Source organism: Rhinoderma darwinii, chromosome 8, assembly GCF_050947455.1.
Source record: "Rhinoderma darwinii isolate aRhiDar2 chromosome 8, aRhiDar2.hap1, whole genome shotgun sequence".
Taxonomy (NCBI): Eukaryota; Metazoa; Chordata; class Amphibia; order Anura; family Rhinodermatidae; genus Rhinoderma; species Rhinoderma darwinii.
Genome location: NC_134694.1, coordinates 86,932,051 through 86,954,747, shown reverse-complemented (window position 1 = coordinate 86,954,747; position 22,697 = coordinate 86,932,051). Strand labels below are relative to the sequence as shown.

Sequence of the window (22,697 nt, the reverse complement as noted above, 5' to 3'; positions counted from 1 at the left end):
GGAAGACTACAACAACGTTAAGGCAAGGAGTGGAAATTCAGAGCCCTTTATATAGTCCAGGGTGTAAGGGGATAGGTTGGGGAACAATTTGCTTGTGCGCGCGCTGGCCCGTTAAGGCAGGAGTAGCAGAGTGCAGCAAGCTTTCAGTGTACCCCGGTCGCGGCTGCCGGTGAGTACAGCATGCCGGCGGTCAGCGACCATGGGCACAACACCGAGTTCTTCCACACCAATTTCATCATACGTTTATGGACCTCGCTTTGAGCACTGACGCACAGTCATGCTGGAACAGAAAAGAGAGTTCCCCAAACTGTTCCCATAAAGTTAGAAGCATACAATTGTATACAATGTCTTTGTATACTGTAGCATTAACGTTACACTTCACTGGAATTAAGAGGCCTAGGCCAAACCCTTAAAAACAGCCACATACCATTATCCCTCCTCCACCAGATATTACAGTAGGCACTATGTATTCTATAAGGTAGCGTTCTCCTGGCATCCCCCAAACCCTGATTTATCCATCAGACTGCCAGATAGTGAGACGTAATTCATCACTCCAGAGAACACGTTTCCACTACTCCAGAATCCAGAGTAACAGCGTGCTTTACATCATTCCAGCCGACGCTTGGCATTGTGCATGGCGATCTTAGGCATGTTTGCAGCTGCTAGACTGTGGAAACCCATTTCATGAAGCTCCGGACGCACAGTTCTTGTGCTGATGTCACTTCCAGGGGCAGTTTGTAACTCTGCAGTGAGTGATACAATAGAGGATAGATTATTTTTTTGAGCCACGCGCTTCAGTTTTTGGAGGTCCTGCTCTGAGTTTGCTTGGTCTACCGCTTTGTGGTTACTCCTAGACGCTTCCACATTACAATAATAGTATTTATAGTTGACAGGGGAAGATCTAGCAGATAAATTTCACAAACAGAGTTGTGCCTAAGGTGGCATCCTATGACTGTCCCACGTTTAAAGCCACTGAGCTCTTCAGTACAAAACATACTACTACCAATGTTTATATTTGGAGATTGCATGGCTGTATACAGTGGCATAGCTATAGGGGTCGCTGCCGTCACACTTGCAACCGGGCCCCAAAGCCAGGGAGACCCGAGGGCCTTCTGCACCACCTCTGTAAAACAATGATAATGAGGCTGCTGCACAATGCTGCAGCATGAAGACCGAAGGCCGTGGAAAATGATAGAAAGCAGCTGCTACCACCCAGCCGAGAAGATCCTGTCCACCAGTCAGGACGTCTCTTAAGACATTACCGGGTACCTGCAGTGTGCAGTCCAATCATCAGCGATTCCCCCATTCCTTAGAGACTGCAGAGGGCTGTGAACATCACTCCTACAGTAAGTGCTCCCCCAATCACTCATGTTCACATGAATTTAAATTTTTTCCTGATTTTGTTGCGTGTTGTGGCGCGATTTTCGCAATCGTGGCAATACCGCACCATTTTGTATAGCGCTATCTGCAGGGGGACTGTATGTTGCTAACTATGGGGGGCTGTTTGGCGCTATCTAGGGGGGCTGTATGCCACTATCTACAGGGGGGCTGTATGGCACTATCTACAGGGGGGCTGTATGGCGCTATCTACAGGGGGGCTGTATGGTACTATATACTGTGGGGGGCTGTGTAGCAGTATCTACAAGGGGGAAGTGCGGGGGCTATCTACAGGGCGGCTGTATGGCACCACTACAGGGGGCTGTTTGGTGCTATCTACAGGGGGGCTGTATGGCACTATCTACAGGGGGACTGTATGGCACTATCTACAGGGAGGCTGTATGGTACTATCTACTGTGGGGGGCTGTGTGGCAGTATCTACAAGGGGAGGTGTGGGGGCTATCTACAGGGCGGCTGTATGGCACTATCTACAGGGGGGTGTATGGTGCTATCTACAGGGGGGCTGTATGGCGTTACCTACAAGGGGAGGTGGGGCGGCGCTATCTACAGGGGGGCTATATGGCACTGTCTACACTGGGGGAGGGGGGCACTATCTACAGGGGGGATAGGGTGCCACTGTCTACAATGGGGAGTGACACTGTCAGCCGGGGGGCTTTATAGCACTGTCTAAAGGGGGGCTGTATGGCAGAATCTACAGGGAGAGCTGTGTGGCAGAATCTACAGGGGGGGGGGGCTGTATGGAATAATCTACAGGGGGATGTATGGCAGAATGTACAGGGGGTCTGTATGGCACTATCTACAAGCGGCACTATCTACAAGGGGGGCTGTGTGTGGCACCCAGGGGAGGAAGGGGGCCCAGACATAAGTTTTCTATGGGGCCCAGTCTTTCCTAGTTACGCCCCTGAGCGGTCACATGGGATGAAACGTCATCCCAAGAGGCCGGCCTGGACGAAGAAGCACAGAATTCTGGGTAAGTATAAGATAATTTTTTTTCCGCCACAAAAAAACACATCTGCTATTTGTTGCGGGATTTCCTACCCTATTGAACTCAATGGGGAAAACCCGCACCAAAAAAGCGACGATTACGCAAATACAATTGACAGGATGCGGATTAAAAAACCGCACCGCAGGTCAATCTCTGAGCATTTTTTCCTCTCATCATTTATGCAGCGTATGGATGAGATTTGTTCAAATCTCATGCACTCTGCTGCTACTCTATTATGCTGTGGAATTTCTGCAATGAAGTTCATTGCGGAAAATTCGCAGTATTTACACTACTTGTGAACTTACACTTACCACTGTGGCTTGAAAATACAGTATCTTTGCTCATTTATTTCCTGACATGATTTGCACAAAATCATGAAAAAAAATGTAATTACATATCCTAGGGTCATATTCACATACTGGGGATTCTTTCAGGATTTAGGTTTGGATTTTGTGCCTAAATCCAAACAGAATCTGGCAAAATTCCACCAGCAATGCAGTATTTTTTTTTACCTTATTCACAGCCTCAGGACGAAAGCCAAAAAAACACGGTTTAGGGCCTGTTCACATTACGTTTGCCTTGCATTTGGTCTTTCCGTTCATCTGTTCTGTCAGAGGGATTCCTGGAGGCTGGCACCCATTGTGCCCTGGAGGTCTAGTTCTAGCTGTGCTGCCCATATCTTCTTCATAAACCCCTTGTGTGATACTGTTTACTTAGCCGATGTATCTAAACCCCTTGTGTAATACTGTCTGCTTAGCTGCTGTATTTAATCCTATCATGTGTGATACTGTCTGCTGAGCCGTTGTATCTAAGTCGCTCATGTGTGATACTGTATGTTGAGCTGCTGTATCTAATCCTATCATGTTTGATACTGCCTCCTAAACCGCTGTACCTAATCCTATCCTGTGGCATAACTGGTTTTTTTTTTGTGTGGGACGGGACATGTCTTGGTGCTTGTGCCCCTGATCTCGTAAGGCCCTAGCATTGTCTCTAGCTGCTAGTGCTGCACCGATAGGTCACTTTAAAGACCCAGAGATGTAGCTTAAGATAACGGGCAATTCTCTGCCATCGGCCATGAAAAGAGGTTGTGCAGGGGCTGTGGGGGCCCGGCCCCAAGCTGAACTTTTGCACCGGAGCCCATGAGCCTTTATCTTTTACCCTGGCCATATATTTGATTTTATGCACCCGTTTGCAATGGGTGTGGCTGAAACACCTAAACTCAATAATACAGAGGGGTGTCCGCATAATTTTGGCCATATAGTTTATATATAACTTTGTGGTCGGGAGCCATGTACCCATTGTCTCCTGTCTCGTTCACATCCTGTCCCTGGACACATGGAGACCCTGGATGCTATGGGTCAGGGACCATCATTTTAAACAATAGTATTTAATGGCATTTATAGGGGTAGATAAAGGGGTTTTCTCATTAACATAACACCTTTCCATATAACCTATTAGGACATGTTGACTTCATAGAAGAGGGCCCCCCACTTGGTACCCCCTTCTATAAGACAGAGTTTGGAGCCGCTCAGTAAGGGCAAATCCCACTCTTGTGTATACGGCTCATCCATGTTTTACATGGTCAGTCATTTATTTAAATGGCCGCATGTAATACTACATGTAATACTAAATGTATGACGAGTTGTCTTCATGAGAGAAACTCATAAGGATGTTATACCACATTTAAGCGTGACATCAGGGGCGTAACTAGGAAAGACTGGGCCCCATAGCAAACTCTTGACCGGGGCCCCCCCGGGTGCCACAAGCAGCCCCCTTATAAATAGTGCCCCCTGTAGAATGTGCTATACAGCCCCCCTGTAGACAGTGCTATATAGCCCCGCCTATAGACAGTGTCACACTCCATTTGTAGATCGCGCCCCCACCTCCCCCTTGTAGATAGTGCCATACAGCCCTCCTGTAGATATAGCCATAAAGCTCCCACTGTATATAGTGCTATACAGCTCCCACTGTATATAGTGCCACACAGCCCCCCTCCTTTGTATACAGTGCCATACAGCCCCCCCTTAGAAGATAGTGCTGCACAGCCCCCGTTAGTAGATAGTGCCACACACAGACCCCTGTAGATTGCGCCACACTCAGCCCCCTGTAGATAGAGCCACAACCATCCCCCTTGTAAATAGTGCCATCCAGTTCCCCATGTGTACAGTGCCACACAGCTCCCCCTTGTGTATAGTGCCACACAGCTCCCCCTTGTGTATAGTGCCACACAGCCCCCCTTTGTGTATAGTGCCACACAGCCCCCCCTTGTGTATAGTGCCACAAGGCAATGGCGCATCCGAGAAAGTTGTATCAGCCAGGTAGATGTCACTCAAACATGGAAAGGTGGGTTTAGAGGCAGGACTATGTGACTCTTGAGGATAGCGGCACCGCCCCATGACCCTTTAATCAGTATTAGCATATAGCGTTCGCCGTTTTAAAAGTGGATTTTAAAGATTTTGCCTCATCTGAAAAAAACATACAAGGGAATGTTTGGAAATATTGTCAGATCATGTATTACCGCATGGTGGCGATTCAAGGGGTTAAACCTACCAGACAGGTTCCCATGAAATATACAATGAATTGAGAACAATTCCATCTGCTCTGCAATTTTGTTATTATAAATATATCCTATATAATTACAAATCCAGTACCAAGCTCTGACATATATACAGTACCCACAACCAAGCTCAGTACATAAATAACGCACTAAAACCAAGCTCAGTACATATATACAGCACCAGAACAAAGCACAGTACATATATACAGCACTAGAACCATGCTCAGTACATATATACAGCACTAGAACCAAGCTCAGTACATAAATACAGCACTAGAACCAAGCCCATGCATATATGCAGCACCAGAACCAACCTCAGTACATAAAAACAGCACCAGAACCAACATCAGTACATAAATACATCCCCAGAACCAAGCTCATTACATATATACAGCACCAAAACCAATCTCATACATATATACAGCACCAGAACAAAGTTCAGTACTTACATACAGCATCAGAACAAAGATCAGTACATATAAACAACACCAGAACAAATACAGCTCAATTTAGTGCAACCCCTGCTGTATTGGTTTGTACGGCGTAAAACTCCAGCTCTCAGCAAGGCCCGAACAATGGTGAGGATATGCTGGGAGATGCTGTTTCACAAAAAAAAAACATACCACCCATCATCTTACTGCAGATCATACAGTGACTACATTACTGATTAGAGGCAGAATAAACATTTACATTAAGTGACTCACCGGTGACGTCTCAGATTCTAGCTCTTTTCTTCTCCCTCTGATCCAGACATCTATGATGGATTTCTCCTGGCCACGACCCATTTCTGCAGTTATCCGCTCAGATGTCTTCACTTCTCACTTTTCAAACATTTCTGCACCTATAAACGAAGTTAAAATTCTCAACACCCCCAAATATAATAAAGCGCCATACACTGCACCTCTAACTATAATAGTACCATACACTGTGTCCCACACACACCGTGCCCCCTGTAGATAGTGCCCCCATAGCCCCCTGTACCGCATAGAGCCTCTGTAGATAGTGCCCCCATAGCCAACTGTAGATAGTGACCCCCATAGAGTCTCTGTAGATAGTGCCCTACATAGAAGCCCCTGTAGATAGTGTCCCACATACAAGCCTCTGTAGATAGTGCCCACATATGGACTCCAGAGCTGCAAGGCAATAGTGCTAACCACTGAGCCACCGTGCTGCCCTACATATAGCTTCCCCTATAGATAGTGCTCCACGTATAGCCCACCTCTGTAAATAGTGTCTCACATATAGCTCCCCCTGTGTATAGTGTCCCACATATAGCCCACCCCTGTAGACAGTGCCCTACATATAGCCCCCTGCAGCTAGTGCCCCACAGGTAACCCACCCCTGTATATAGTGTCCCACATATAGCCCACCCCTATAGAAAGTGCCTTAAAAATAGCTCCCCTATAGATAGTGCTCTGCATATAGCCCACCCCTGTATAGTGTCTCACATAATGCTCCCCCTGTATATAGTGCCTCACATATAGACCCCCTATAGATAGTGCCCCACATCCCCACATATAGACCCCCTATAGATAGTGGGCCACATCCCCACATATAGGCCCCCTGTATATAGTGGCCCACATATAGACCCCCCCTGTATATAGTGGCCCACATCCCCACATATAGACCCCCCCTGTAGATAGTGGCCCACATCCCCACATATAGACCCCCTGTATATAGTGGCCCACATATAAAAAAAGCTACATATAGACCCCCCTGTATATATTGGCCCACATATAGACCCCCCTGAATATAATGGCCCACATCCCCACATATAGACTCCCCCTGTAGATAGTGCCCCACATATAGACCTCCCTGTATATAGTGGCCCACATCCCACATATAGACCCCCCTGTAGATAGTGCCCCACATATAAAAAAAGCTATACTCTATATGCTATATCTTCTTCTTCGTCCAGCCTGGCCTCCAGGGAAGACGTTTCATCCCATGTGACTGTTGCAGCCAATCACAGGCTGCAGCGATCACATGGGATGAAACGTCACCCCAAGAGGCCGGGCTGCAGGACATCAGGGGGACGCATCACCATGACTATGGGTAAATAAATTTGCTGTTCTCTGCAGCAGACATTCTGCCCGAAAAACTGCACCACGATTTGGTGTGTTTTTTTGGGCGGAATTCCCTGCGGGGTCCAGGGCGGTTATGGTGTGTACTTTTATGCAGCATATCCGCCCTATGTGAACATACCCTTAAAGCTATGCGTAGGCATATCAGAGCAAGTAGTATTATTAGTGAGTATTATAAACAAGGCTGCAGTGCCACATTTTAAAAGATTTCGGTACAGTGACTTTTACGAGAATCTGTGCTAGAAAATGACGTGCTGTTATAGTGCAGTCTTACCTTCTGTTTCAATGTGTTGTCTTTACAAAATAGTTGAATTATCATGAGCACTATTTCCTATGTGGACCGCATCTCCTAGAAATAGTTGTGTTGTGCTTGGTCCTATGAAAAATGTGAGAAGCAACTATACATGAAAGTTGTTTATGTACCCTTCACCTTCGACTAGGCCTGTGTGGCAATTTGTGTAGTGCAATGGCGCAAAAGGGTGTTATTTTCTCTTAAAAGGGTTATTCCTATCACAGAAAGTGTTGGCATATGGCCGACTGCAGGAACCCCCACAATCCTGAGAATGAAGAGGCCGTAACACTGGTTTAGCCTGCGGACTCTTCACAGTTTTCCATTCACATCGGGGCTCCTGTCCACCTACTGTGTAGGGAACTGCGACCCAGCTCCTTTCAAGTGATTGTGAAGTGAAACCACAGCACAGCCGGTGGTCAGTAACGGCGCCGAGCAGGGAAAAACTTTGATATTCGATCACTTTCTGTGATGGGAATAACAGTTTAAATGCACCTCTGATTTTTTCCCAAGTTTTGTAATAATAGGTTATTGGCTTTGATTTCGCCTACATCTGGCAAAAAATAATCACCTTGTTATTACTCTATGTAGCACATCCAGTATCTACACTATCTTCTGTAGACATATTTATTATTATTTATATTACACAGCGGATTTCTCCTGCAGAGCGCTGAAAGTCATCCACACTGCTTTCCCTTTCATAAGTCATCATCTTCCGCCTGCATATATTTGGATGAAACATTGGGTTGAGGGCTGGGAAGGAAGGTCGTCAATCATAGTTTTTTTTTAGGAAAATTGTCTTCCAACACCAAGCTAGAAATTCACAGCAAAGGGGAAGTTCATTATGTTAAATATTTATTTTTCCTCCATTAAAAATGTCTTCTCAAGCCACACAACAAACCAAAAAGAAGAATTTTATGTGTATACTGTCCATATACACATAAAATATTAATATTTTAGGTCATGCTCCCATCCACCCGTAGTTGCTAAGCATGTAGTGGAGCTGGGCACTGCTCGTGTTTGGTGGAATGATGCAGATGACACTTCCGCCCAATATATAAGTCAAGATTCATCTCTTGTACCTAAAGCTTACAATTGGTTTTACTGTGGATGACCTCACCTATAACACTAAAAGCAATTGAAGTGCATGACTCAAATAAGTCGAGTCGTGTCTCCCTATATGAAACCTACCATTAATTCAAGCAGGCCCCCGAAATTTTAATGGCCACAGCCATTTAGTATTTAAATAACAAGGAATTTTAAATAGCATAACTTTTGAATCCCCAAAAAGGAATTCTTCATAACATTAAATAACCAAATGCGACCCTATCAGGGTCATAACATTATTTAACAACCAGAATGACAGGGGCAAGTCCTTGAAGCCACCGATATTTTATTTTCTGGTCATCTGCCCACCAATACCTTACCCCCAGCCGTAACCCGGCTCGGGGGCACCAATTACCTTTTGCAGATGACCACCATATATAACACAGCCTTCAAAAGGGGTAACACCCTAAGAAGCCGACTAATTGGGGGTGCATCCCGTGATGCATTCCCCCCCAACACTTTTTACGACCTACCTCAAGGACTCCCCCCCGCAGCTGCCATGACAAAATATCCTGACCCCCGAAGACATACATAATCAGCATAAATCCTCTGGCCAGGAAAAAACACCAACAGCAACCTTTGCCGTAATACTCCAATCCAATCCAGGGCGGGCGGGAACATGTTCTTGCTTCTGTGTCCTGACAAAGAGAGGGAGGAAGACCACAAGAAACAAGGTACAACCCCCTAACACTCCTCCCCTTATCCCAATTACCCTCCTACCATCCCTGTCCTTAAATTCCCATAGGCCAACAAATTCACTATCCCTCCCATCTATTTAAGTCATGGAGGCTTCCCCTTATTTCTTTTTCTCGTCTGCAGTACGGCCTCTTCTTTAGGCTGGGTTTTTACGTTGCATTTTAAATGCGCTGGTTTTACCGAGATTTAAAATCAAAATGCGGGAAATTGGCGCTTTTTTTTACCGCGAATTGTGGCAAAAACATATTTAAACCATAAAGTGAGTACCCAGCCTTACACAGAATATATTAATGTGTTTTTGTACACAACAGAGGTATCTGTACTGGCATCAAGCCAACATTTACAAGAATGTAGCCAGAAATTGATCAGTAAGTACAGATGTAGCCATCTTATCTTAACGCATTAAATACAGAGTGGCAAGACACTTTTAACTTAAATTTATCAATGGCCTTTGTTGTGTGATATCACGCTCACAGCACTACAGCAACATCAAGGTCACATGAAACTTTTTCTATCCCATAGAGAAACATATCTTCGTTGTGAGAGTTGACGTACTGCTGCAATTACACTGTGACATGTAAGCGATGCCATAGAGCCCTAGCCTGAATAATCTTAATATTAACCCCTTACCGCCCCATGACGTACAATTACGTCATAGGAACTATGCGTAAATGTACAACATAGTGGACTGGGCTTGCTCCATCACTTGCAGTTGTCGGCTGTATTTTACAGCTTTCCACCCATGCACTAACATCCAGGATTGATGCTGATCGCAGCACCTCAGTGGTTAGACAGAGTGAGTGGGTTCCCTTTATCACCCAATCATCCCCCTACGATGCTCCATAATTACAGCTGAAGGCAGGGGTGGCAAGGCTTACTGCTGCTCTCTGCCCTGCATTACATCCTGTGTAGTTTCTCTTACACAGGACAGTAGGAGAAACTACATGGTAGCACAAACCCCACAATACTCAATCAAAATGAAATAAAACATGACAACAGTTTCTTTGGATAAAAATGGCCACGGTGTTTATTAAGGGTAACCTAAGATAAAATAATTCGAAGAGAATAACCATAAATAATCGAATAAATAATAAAATATAAATATTTTGACCAATAAAAACCAAGTCCGCCCAGCATTAGCTGGGTGACAAACCCCACAAGCCATGACATTACCAAGACATGGCCCCCCCAAAACACCGCAGCCATTCTTCAATTAAATTCTGCAGGCCCAAATTGAAAATGTCGATACCCACATCAGAAAGATGTATACAATCATTTCTGAACAGCCCGTCTGTGAGGTCTTCAAGGTCACTGTGTCTATAAGAAAGACCACCGAGGACCGACATGTATTTAGACATGGCTCTATTAATCCTTTTACGGATTCGATTCAAAAACTTATAATTTCCAGAGGACCATAGCAGTCTTGGAATAATCTCTGAAAAGGAAATATTAGCGTCAGGGAAAAGACATTTTATCAAGGCTATATCCCTTCTCATTTCCCAAAGTAAGTCCAAAGTCTTTTCTTTACCTAGGTCATTGCCTCCAGCATGGATGACAATTAAATTCGGATCCGGCCAATAAGAACTCAGTGATTTAACTAAAGAAAACACGTTCTTCCATTGCAAACCCCTTACCCCATGCCAAAAAACCGAAAAAACTAGCGGATCCATAGACAAATTTTCTGTATAGGACCTTCTCGCGGCTCTCTTCTGTGCCCAAAATATAAAAGAGTGGCCAAGGATCCAAACAACCAAACGCTTACCTGTGGATATATAATTACACTACTAACAAGTCTGGTCGAACATAAAGTTTAAATCTATTAGACTCCCACCTTCCAATTCTTTTTATAATCCCTTCATCAATTCCTAACTGTGCAGCTTCCGTAGCTGCACCTATTCTAAACGAATGGGAGGATATTTTTAAATGCTCCAACTTCAGGGACTTCAAACATTTCTTCAAAACAGAGTTAAACTGAAATCTGGACAGCTGATCCCCATTCTGATGAATCAGGAAAGCAACCCCAAGACTCGGCCTGATTGACAACCAATGTTTAACATTAGAAACTGGGCAAAGAACAGAACCCGAAAACTGATTAATTCTAACCAAACGACCTTTTCCTAATTGATCTGTCTTAGATTTTTTTAACAATAACAAAACATGGTCAATTTTGCAACTAACATCCTGAAATGAAAGGCCCGGGACTGAAACTTTACTCTCTGCCACCAGTTCGCTTATTCTCAAGGCTGCAAAGAACATTAACACAAATGCTGTTCAAAACAAACACACTTCAAAATTATTAAAAGAAACTAAATGTAACACATTGAATAATTTTAACAACAAATCTAATGAAATAGGCCTTCGTCTTTCCACAACCGGAGCTGACCTATGGTAACCTTTCAAAAGCTGCTTAACTGGGAAGAGCGAAGAAATAGCCGGACAACTGTTTAATTTAAGAAAGAAAGAGATGCCTGCCAGAGACTTAGAAATGGAGGCAAATGACAGCCTCCTACTAATCAGGCTACATACAAATTTTAAAACTAGACCTACCTCATTATGAAAGAAATTACAGTTCTCATTAACACAGAAATTAACCCACTCCTTCCAAGCAGCTGAATAATCAGCCCATGTTCTTGGAGCCAAGGATCTCTGAATATTAACATAGATTAGTCCCAAATCAGATTCCATAAATGAGGAGGACACGGAATTCCACAAAGCTCCGCTTCTGGTGCCATCGTTCTGAACCTCCGCCACTGACAACGAGATAATGAATCTGCTATATCATTCTTTTTTCCTTCTATATAGCTAGCTTTCAACCAGATGTTCAACTTCAGACAACATAAAGTTAAATGTCTTAATATCTTAACTACTAATTCACATTTTGAAGATAATGTGTTAATTGCAAAGACCACACCTTTGTTATCCGTAAACAACAAAATTCTCCTATTCTTAAAATAATGACCCCATACAACTATGGCTACCAAAACCGGAAATAATTCCAATAAGACAATATTTGAAGTAACTTTGCTTACACGCCAAGCACTGGGCCATAACTCAGCCGACCATTGACCATTAAAGAATGCCCCGTAGCCCATACTACCGGCTGCATCCGTAAATAAAGACAAAGAGTCAGAATCCTCAAAATTAAACTGCCAGCAACTGCGTCCATTAAATTTAGATAAAAATTCTAGCCATACAGCTAAATCTTCTTTTAGCTGAACCGTTAACCTAATATGGGACCTAGGTGACTTAAGACCCCTTGTTGAAAAATACAATCGCTTTGAAAAAACTCTTCCCATAGGAATAACTCTAGAGGCAAAGCTCAACAACCCTAACAGTGACTGCATATCACGTAATGAACATTTCTTCTTAGCTAACATACTTACTAAAGAAACCCTTAACTTTAACAATTTTTCCTCTGGTAAACTAAATTCCATTCTCTCAGAATCTATTCTAATACCTAAAAATTCTAATGACCTACATGGAAACACAGTCTTCTCTTCAGCTAACGGAACACCAAAAAAATTTCATAAACTCGACAAATTTTAACAATAAGGAATAACATAACTCAGAACTAGCATCACCTATAAACAAAAAGTCATCAAGATAGTGCAGAACACCTCCATCCGGAATTTGCTTCTGCACTACCCAATGTAAAAAGGATGAAAATGCCTCAAAATAGAAACAAGATAAAGAAAAACCCATTGGTAAACATTTGTCATAAAAATAATCACCTTCAAATTGAAAACCTAGAGAGTTGAAACCTGCAGGGTTAACTGGTAGTAAACGGAAAGCTGATTTGATATCAGCTTTTGCTAAAAAAGCATTTTGACCAAACTGTCTCAATAAAGAGACAGCCTGATCAAACGAAGCATAGTGTACTGTCGCTTTAGACTTGTCAGCATCATCGTTTAATGAAGCCTTAAACGGGTAAGAAAGGTGATGTATTAAACGGAATGAATTCAATTCCTTCTTAGGGACAATTCCTAAAGGTGAAAGTCTAAAGTTTGTAAACGGCGGATGTATAAAAGGACCAGCGATCCTGCCAGTTTCAAGCTCTTTCAGGATTTTCTGATGCACAATATCCTTATGCTGCTGGATGGATTTCAAATTATCCACCCAGCAACAACCAGATCCTTTGAAAGAAGGGATATCAAAACCAAACTTAAAACCGTTAAAAATTAAATTAGCTTTCTCCCTGTCTGGGAACATTTCTAGCCAAGGCGCCATTCTTATTAATTTCACTGGCGTCCATGCTTTTGGATAACTGTTCTTTGGAACTAGGGGGTTGAGACTGGTTTGCTCTTTTAAAACAGCGACACATTAGGTGCGAACCCCCACAAAAGGAACATTCATGTTTATACCGACAATTGTTCAACCATTTACACTGAGCTTCATTATAAGCAAAGCAAACTCCTTTCCTCAACGTATTCTGAGAACTAGGCTGCTGCTTGGGCACTGACCTTTGTGGAAGCATTAAACTAAGCCACAAACCAACATCCTTAGTGCCCCATTTTAATGAAGGGTACACTGCCATCTTCTGGCGAAACATTTCATCATAATTGTACCATGCTAAACCACCAAACTGGCGGTAAGCCTCAAGAATAATGTCTACATGCTGAAATAAATTACTAGAATTAATGAAAGACTTTTCCCCTAAAACTGAAGCATAGATACAGAACGCCTGTAGCCAGTTAAAGAAAGACTTAGGAGGAGAACGTTTTTTATCCTCATCTTTATCAGACTTACCATCCTGCTTGACAAGAGTCTCCTTCGCGGATGGTAATAAAGAAAATAAATCTATAAACTCGTTCCTCCAAATACGCTCCTTAATTGCTGGCTGTAAATGAAAACCTAATGGCGAAATATCGCAAGACATCACTTCCTTACCGCAAGTTTCCGAAACACCAATTCCTTTCTCTAAAACAGGAATATTACTAAAACCAGCATTCTGTAAATGCTGACTACTATGCTTCCATACATCAGCGGGGGAACTAGCAGGAACAGCCGACTTACTGACCAAATCAGCTAATAATTTTAAAATATCAAACATTACATTAGAATTGAGGGGAGGGGGGATGGGGTGGGACAGATAAGGGGTAGCTGGCATCTCACCACTCTGTTCCACCTGTCCTGGGTCGTGCACCACTTCTGCTACCTCCTGCTGCGTGCCTGTAGATCCTGGGGAAACTTGCTGACAGGAAAGTTGACTCCTGGGACCTCTTCTTCTCCTTGATAATGGCGGGGGTGGGGAATAAGCCACCCTAGTCTTCCGGCTCCTCTTCCTCGGTTGCAGCTCTGAAGAAAAGTCCTGCGCCGCCTCTAAAACCAGTGAGGCCGGCGCTTCCGCTGTGTCCTCCACACCATCCTTGGAGCAGGAGGGGGTACCCGACCAACCTGTTGTCTCCCGTTCTCTGACTAAACTTCTGGCCAGCGGGTTAGCCAATTGCGCCGGCACTTGCTGCGCACTTCCGGCACTGTGCGCCACCTTCTTTGATGACACGGTCGGCCGCCTCCTCTCAAGCTCCGGCACCTGGAGCGAACGTCCGGAACTGCGCTCCACCCTCAGTGATGACTCTGCTGCAGACTTCATCCTCTTGGCTGCAGCTGATGACGGCACCTCGAGCGACGACCCAGCAGGAGACACTGCTTCCTCTATGTCGTTTTCCAGCCCAGTAAGTTCGCTTCTTCCCTCGACTTCCCTCGACGGCGCTGCTGCTAGGCATTGCCTCAGCCAGTTTTCTCCTCCTTCCGACTCCGCTCTTCTGATCAGCTCCATCAGCAGGACATCCATGGCGACGGTCCAATCTTCAAAAACTGGCTGCTTGACCACGATGAACTGCTCCTTTTATGTCCAATTTTCCCGCCTTTAGGATTTTATCAATGACCAATCAGCTGGCCTTCCACAAAACTGCCTGGAGATAGAATCTGCCAGAACCTGCTCATGCAATTGCACAGCTGACCTAGGTCCAATCAGCTGGGACCAACTCCAAACTGCCCAGAGACAGAAACATCTGGAAACCGGCTCGTGCCACCAGCACAGCTTACCCGGGGGACACCACGATGGTAAGTACCATTCTAATATAAAATAACAAATGGAGAAAAGAGGGAAAGGGGGAGAGAAAAACATACCAAGCAAAAAAAACATATTTTATTAACAACTTATGGGGGGCCGTGCGACCATGTGTCCCCCAGGCAATAGCCTGGGGGGCCCCTGACATAGGTGGACACATTGCCAGTTCTAAAAATAATTTGTATTGTACCAGTCTCTGCCGGGTCTTAATCTCAGGACCTGCTGTATGATTGCCAAAAACACGAACAGTGAACTACGGGCTGCACTGTTCTGCCTAAAAACTTCAAGACTTCCAGTCCACACAAGAGTCGCTGTAGGACTATGGCAGTCACATGACATAATGGCAGCCGGGATCGGAGGAGAAAGCAACAAAGCGCCCTAAAGGCCCATTAAGAAGCACTCAGGGTTTTTCCTTCCTGTCCCCCTGTTTGCAAATGTAATGTAGAGTAATGTGGACGTGTGTAGTGACTTGCTGGTGCTGTATTTTACTGGCCCCTGCTCTGTTGTGGGCCCCCCTCAGGGTCATGTGACCTGTACTCTGACAACCTAAATCCTACAGCGTCTAATGTAGAAACCGGAGGTCAGTCTCTCAATCGCGGCTCTCATAGACTTGCATTGAGAGTCTGATTTCTGGTCCCTACAGCAGATGCTGTGGGATACAGGGAGTCAGAATGAAGATCATGTGACCTTGTAAAGGCCCGGAACGGAGCAACGGCCTGTGAAATACAGCACCAGGTAATTCACTACACATGTCCTCATTACACTACATTACATTTGCTAACGGGGGATGGGGGGGGGGGTGGTTGGAAAAAATCCTATGTATTTTAGTATGCTGAAAAGGTTAAATATACTCAGCAGTGACAATCACAATGTATTCTTCATGAAAAACCACATCGTTCATGGAACTGCATTATGATAGCAAATCTTCTGGCACCAAACTGCAAAGTGTCATAATAACAGATGCTGTGTTACGTTCAATTAGTAAACCGCATTCCAAAATGTAGTCACAATATAGACGAATCCAGTAAGTGAACGGTTTAGAATGTAGTGGAACTGAAAGAGGCAGCGGTCCATATGGGTGATTAACCCCTGTAGGTCATGATGTGTTGAATAAAACCGACCGCCTCACTATAAATAGCTTCTAGATGGAGAAGACTTGCAAGATATAAAACTAACATAAACTAACACAAACTTTCTGATAAATAATAATGCAGCCTCACATTTTTGCATACTATTGTATAATTTGAGCCTGATGTGCTTTTTCAGAGGCAGATATAAATTCCTTCATTTTTGCTTCAAAAGATTCAACAAAATGTGTGTTGTAAGTATTTACTAAAATTTAATATGACACTTTAAAGTTTACGTACACCTTTAAAATTATTTAGGCCTCATTCACACGGCAGGGTTTCCCGGCCGGGTGCCGGCCGTTCATAAATCGGCCGGCACCCGGCTGCATTAGGAATAATAGACCCCTAATGGGGCTATTCACACGACCGATTTTTTGACGGCCGGGAAAACCGCATGTCAAAAAATAGGACATGCTCTATTTTCGCCCGGGTACCCGGCCCCCATAGAAGTCTATGGGGCCGGGTAATACCCGGCCATCACCGGGATGTGTCCCGAGTGACGGCCGGGTTTTCCGGCTCTTGCGCTCTATCTCCTCCTCCTCACAGCGCAGAGTGCATGTGAGGAGGAGGAGTTGATGCCATTCTGACGAATGGCATCGCTGTACACGGTGTGGCAGGGCCGGGGTGTACAGCAGGTGGAAGGGAGCGCTGCGCTGGCTCCCTTCTCCTGCTTGTTTTAAAAGCGCCCTGGCCCGGCGACACCTTTGATGGCGCCGCTAGCAGCTGCAGCTGTAGCGACGCCACTATAGCAGAGCGGGGAGGTATCTCCCCGCTCTGCTATGTGCTAGCCGCACTTTAGCTCCTTGAAGGAGCGGAATCCCCGTGTGTTCGGGGATTCCGCTCCTGGACAGAGCGCTTGATGTCTCTGTCCATATCTGGGCAGTGACATCAGGGGAAACTCCTGAAGCGGAATCCCCGAACACATGGGGATTCCCCTTCAGGAGTTGCCGCTGATGTCACTGTCCGGATCTGCCCGGCCCGGCACGGATGCATAACTTTATGCAAACCGGCCGGGCAGAATGGCCGATTTTACCGGCCGGCACTCGGGCTCGGACGCGACCCGGTCGTGTGAATCCCGCCTTAAAAAAAAATAAAATAAAAATGTGTATCAGTGTGTGTTTGGTGCAACTTTGTCATGACTTTTTATTAAAAATTATTTTTACTTTTTCAGATACATTCAGCTGTATTGTGCGCTGAGACCTGAATCTATCAGGTCAGTGGGACTGACGGGTTCATATTTTTCTTTAGCCACAACCAGAAGTGGATCCTACGCAGAAGAAAATGATAAGGATATGTTCATACGCGGCAGACTTGTCACAGAAATGTCTGCAATTGGTGTAGAATTTTTTTTTTGCATTTTGAAAGCCATGAAGTTATTTATAGCTGTACAAGGGCTAGTTTTTTGAGGGACGAGTTGTATTTTTCAATGGCACCATGTATTGAAAAACTTTTCTAAACTTTTTTTGTTGGGGGTAGAAAAAAATAGCAAATCCGCCATTGTTTTTGGTGTTTTGTTTTTTATGGCATTCACCTTGCAATGTACTGTATATGTTTTACTACTTTTGTAAAATAAAAACACTTCTTTTAATAAGATTCATGTTTTTGTGTCATAATATATATGAGTCATAACTTTTTTGCAGTGTGAAGGCTTAATTTTTGCAAAAGGAGGTGACGTTTTTATTGGTACTATTTTATGGTATACTACTATTTGATGATTTTCTGGGAGGTGGGATGAACAAAACACAGCAGTTCTTTTGCAGCATTTTTTTTTTATAGAGTTTACTGTGCAGTGGTAAGTTTATATCTGACTTTACGGACGTGGTGATACCAATTATGTATACTTTTTTTTTTACATAATAAAGCATCTTTAATGGGGGAAAAAGTTTTTTGTGGTTGTTTATTATATTTTTAAACATTTGAGTTAACTTGTTTTACATTTTTTTCTTAGTAGGGGACTACACCATGCGATTGCTTATTTGTTTATATAACACACTGTGATACTTTTGTTATTGACTGTGGCATCTAAGGGGTTAAATGGCCGGGTTCTGCGCTCGTTTTGATCCCGGCTGTTACAGCAGGGTGTTAGCTGAATAACCCTTTGAAAACTGAAAGCAGCAACTTGATTGGTTGCCATGAGAAATTACTCCGAAAAGTCACGTTTTTTTTTGCGGAATTCCCCTGCAAAACGAGTCTTAAATAGGTGGGCCTTATTCAAGTGTACCCCACAATGGTGTTTTTTTTAAAGTTTTTTTTTTGCATTCCTTGGTGGATCCGGTCTGTAAAATGTCCCGTGGGTAGCGAAGTAAGTTTTAGTTATAAAAACCATGCAATTTGTAAACATACCCTTACTCCCACAAAAACCACCTTAGCCTCAAAAATGGGCCTGTAATTCAGCCCAGAGATCTGCAGGGGATTGTTTCATTGTCTCCAGGTTGCAGATGGGGCAGAGTCCTGCATTCTCCTCCTGCTGGTGTTCTTTCATTCACTGACAGGAGGCAGTGGATATTATCAGAAAACCTCCACCGCTACACATCTCTGTTCAGCCAGAGAGCCTTCCCCCTCCTGCACTGGACAGTGTGCAGACAGAGTTTCCTTTTGCTGATTGGTGGAGTAACTATCGGCTGACAGGCTTTCCACCAATCAGCGCTTTTGCTAATAAAAGGCATCTGCAATCTAACTAGAGCAGGCCCTCTTCTATAGATGTAGAGAGATTGATGTACCTTATCGTAGTACATTGCGGGGTTCCAATGGCTTGCTATTACAATCAGGGGCCTAACACAGGGCCCCAGGTCTGCCATACACAGAAGCCTTTTAAGCCCTGCAGAGGTGGAGCCTAATAGTCTTCCTGTCCGTTTTACACTGACACATAAAATACATTGTAATACAGATGTATCACAATGTATTATATGAGGGATCAAAGGTTAAAAAAGTTTTGAAAAATATATTGAAAAAAATCTATAGATCAAAGAAAAAATATAGCACTGTTTCCCCTTACAAAAGCCCTTTACTTTGGAAAATAGTGTAAAAAGAAAAAACAACTATGCATATTTGGTATCGTCGCATAGGTAGCGACCCATACAATAAAATAAACACAGTATTTATCCCACACAATACCAAAATTGCTGTAGTTTGATCATTTATTTTTCCAAAAAACTAAATAAAAATAGATCAAAAAATAGTATGAACCAATGGTACCAATGAAAACTAGAACTTGACCCGCAAAAAAGAAGCCCCCAAAGGGCTCCATTGATGGAAAAATAAAACTGTCTTTAAATGCAGCAACACAAAAAAAAATATTTTCTAAAACCAGTGTTTTTATTGTACAAAAGTAGAAAAACATAAAAAAATATAAAAATTTCGTATCATCGTAATCGTAACAACCCACAGAATATCAAGTCTTTTATACTGCACGATGAATTGTGTAAAAACAAAACCCAAAAAAGAATGGCGGAATTGCTGTCTTTTTCCAGCCCCTGTAAACATTTTTTTAATAAATGTTACATTACATGGTCCTGATTAAAAATTAATATTGACAGGTAAAAAAAACAAGCCCTTTAAATGTAAAAGTTATGGCTTTTGAAACGTGGAGATGAAAAAAAATTGCTGCTACCTTTGGATTTAAAATATGCAGTGTCCTTAAGGGGTTAATATTCAGTTTCTCTAATTCTACGTTGCATGGGACTGAGAACTTGAGATCTTTTGACACTTGAGCTCTTTTTGAAAATGGATCTTACAACATATCTAAAAAAGTTAGGTGGCGGAAGTAAATTGTCATGTGGCAAAGAGATGTGGAGGATTAATTTACAGGAAAAATCTATGTATGGCAATGTGATGAATTTAGACATGGAAGACTTTTCTTTCAGGATAATGGTCAGAGGAATAGAAAGACGCAATGGGATATTATAGGTGATATCTCCAGAGGATCATCAACAATTTATAGGGGTCAAAATTGGAGTTGGAGTGTTGCCTCTTTTTGTAATTTAGTGATAGATTTAGATAACATCATTTTAATGGCTGCTGATATGCTGCTTCCATGTAAGTTTCTGATAGCGGAACAAATCAGGACCATGGAGAAGGAAGTTGCTAGTAGATGCACTGCACTTGTTGGCCCACACAATATCAGGGATAATTCAGTGTAGCAGGCACAGTAGTATGGTCAATTCTATGTGCTTGTTCTACTGTTTGACCTATATCTCTTCATGAACATAACCGTAGGAATAGCTGCAATGTGACACCACTGTGTAGGGACTACACATGTTATAATCTTTAACTTGACTCCTAATGCATTAAAGGGGTTATCCACTACCGGACAACTGATGACCTCTCCACTGGATCGATCATCAGTATATGATCTGAGGGAGTCCGACACAATCAGTTGCCTCCGGGAACAGGATGTCATTGCACAGTATGCAGTGTGCGGAGCCGGAAACAGTTGCATCCGTACATTGCATAGTGGTTCACTTGAATAGGAGCAGAGCTGAAGTCCTGCAGCTCGGCCACTATTCCATGACCGGAGCCATTTGCTTCCGACATGGACGTCCGGTGCCCGGAGACAGCCGGGGCGGCTGATCGGCGTGGGGTCCGGGTGTCAGACCCCCACAGATCATATACTTATGACCTATCTGGTGAATAGGTTATCAGTTGCCCGCTAGAAATACACTGTGGCAAGAAATTTTAATTTGAGTTTTTCAATGACTTTACAATGGATTTTGTTGTGTGACATTACGCTGCAGCAAGTTATGAGAGTCAAGTTAAACTTTACAACATCTGTATGTGGTCCTAGTGTGGGAATATTCTGCTGAGCGCTACTATATGGAATAATTCAGAAAAAAACTCAAGGCACATGAGATGAGAACAAAGGACTACCTTGACGTTATAACTAGGGTTGGTTTTGGAAGTGTGGCCAAAGAAGTGGTGGTCCAGCAATACAAAATCTCTGATCATTTTGAGGTTGGTGGCATGTACTGCAGATGATTTGAGACCCTAGCAATGCCAGAGTTATAGGCTCCACTGCAGAGGGATTTGGTCGCCCAAAAAAACCAAAAACTAAACGCACATGTAATATTTACCTTTACAAATTCTTTATTCAATTGTTATTGTGTAAAAGCCAATTTGAAACTGGGGACTGGACTGTATATATTATCAACTCAATATGTTTCAGGACAGAGGATTCAGAATATGAAGTGTTATTCCTGTGTTTTTATGTTATAGCTGCTTTTTATTTAGGTTAGATAAACCAAGAAGGCTCAAGTATGAACTGTTCTTATTGATTTCTTACATGCAGCAGTGGAGCAGTGACTCAGCTGTCACAGTATAGTACTACAGTAAATGAACATCGCTGGTGTGAAGACTCTCTGCTCCGACCTGATGCTCCTCCGCCAATCTTTCAGAGTCCTCTAAATAATGATTTACTGTCGGTAAGAAGTGAATATGTACTGATACAGCATCTTCACAATGATTTAAAGACTAAAGCCAGAGACAGAATTAAATTCATCTTTAACCCATTCTTTTACTGTTGACACAAATAAATACAAAATGTTAATCTTTACAGCCTCCCATTGAGACCCCACCACTTAAAAAAATAATGGAAGCGGGGGGTGTGGAGATTTACAAAGAAAATGGAGGAGATTGACTAAGCAAAATGCAGAAATGCACATAATTTAGTATTTTTGGGTAGATTTACATGACTCACTTTTATACTGTCTTTTATTGTGTTTTTTGCGGAAATTTTCAGAATTGCGGCATTATCATTATTTATTTTGCAAAAGTTCGCAGGAAAAAACCTTGACAAAAAAAACCTTCACATGTAAATGTACATGTACATCTGAAGTTGTTTTTAGCCAAACACAGGAGTGGATAAAAAAAAAAAGTATATGGCCACGTTTAGACACAGTTTTGATGCAGTTTTTGGCTCAGGTTTATTATCCAGTCACAGGAGTGGACACAAAAGAAAGGAGACGCATCAGTCTTCTGTTTATACATTTCCTTCCTTTTGGATCCACTTCTGGATTTGGCTCAAAATACTGAGCCAAAAACTGTCACAAAAATGGCATCAAAACTGTGTGTCTGATCCTGGACAAAAGGAATGACTGATATGTCTCCTCTCTCCAGTGTTTGGCTCAATAAACTGCCACAAAAACAGCATGGGTGATTGCAGCCTTAGGCCAAGATCACACACACAGTTTTGATGCAGTTTTTGTGGCAGTTTTTGGCCCGGTTTTTTGTTCCAAAGCCAGAAATGGATCCAAAAGCAAGGAACGGTATAAAGAAAAGACTGATGCTTCTCCTTTCTTTTGTGTCCACTCCTGTCCATATATGGACAGTGATGTCAAGGGCTCCTCCTGGAGCGGAATCCCTGGCCAGAGCATCGGCAACGCTCTGACT

At 43.3% G+C, this 22,697-nt stretch overlaps 1 protein-coding gene across 1 annotated transcript in view; it reads right to left on the bottom strand.

Moving 5' to 3' along the window:
- The window catches only part of LOC142659993 (uncharacterized), a 34,312-nt gene extending 18,986 nt beyond the window's left edge, over nt 1-15,326 (bottom strand). The window contains exons 1-2 of the mRNA XM_075836643.1: nt 14,229-15,326; nt 11,664-11,866 (exon numbers count right to left, since the gene is read on the bottom strand). Of these exons, the coding sequence (XP_075692758.1) occupies nt 11,664-11,866; nt 14,229-14,907 (882 nt within the window). The 5' untranslated portion in view covers nt 14,908-15,326. The remainder of the gene's footprint in view (nt 1-11,663; nt 11,867-14,228) is intronic.
- Nucleotides 15,327-22,697: the final 7,371 nt, after the last annotated feature.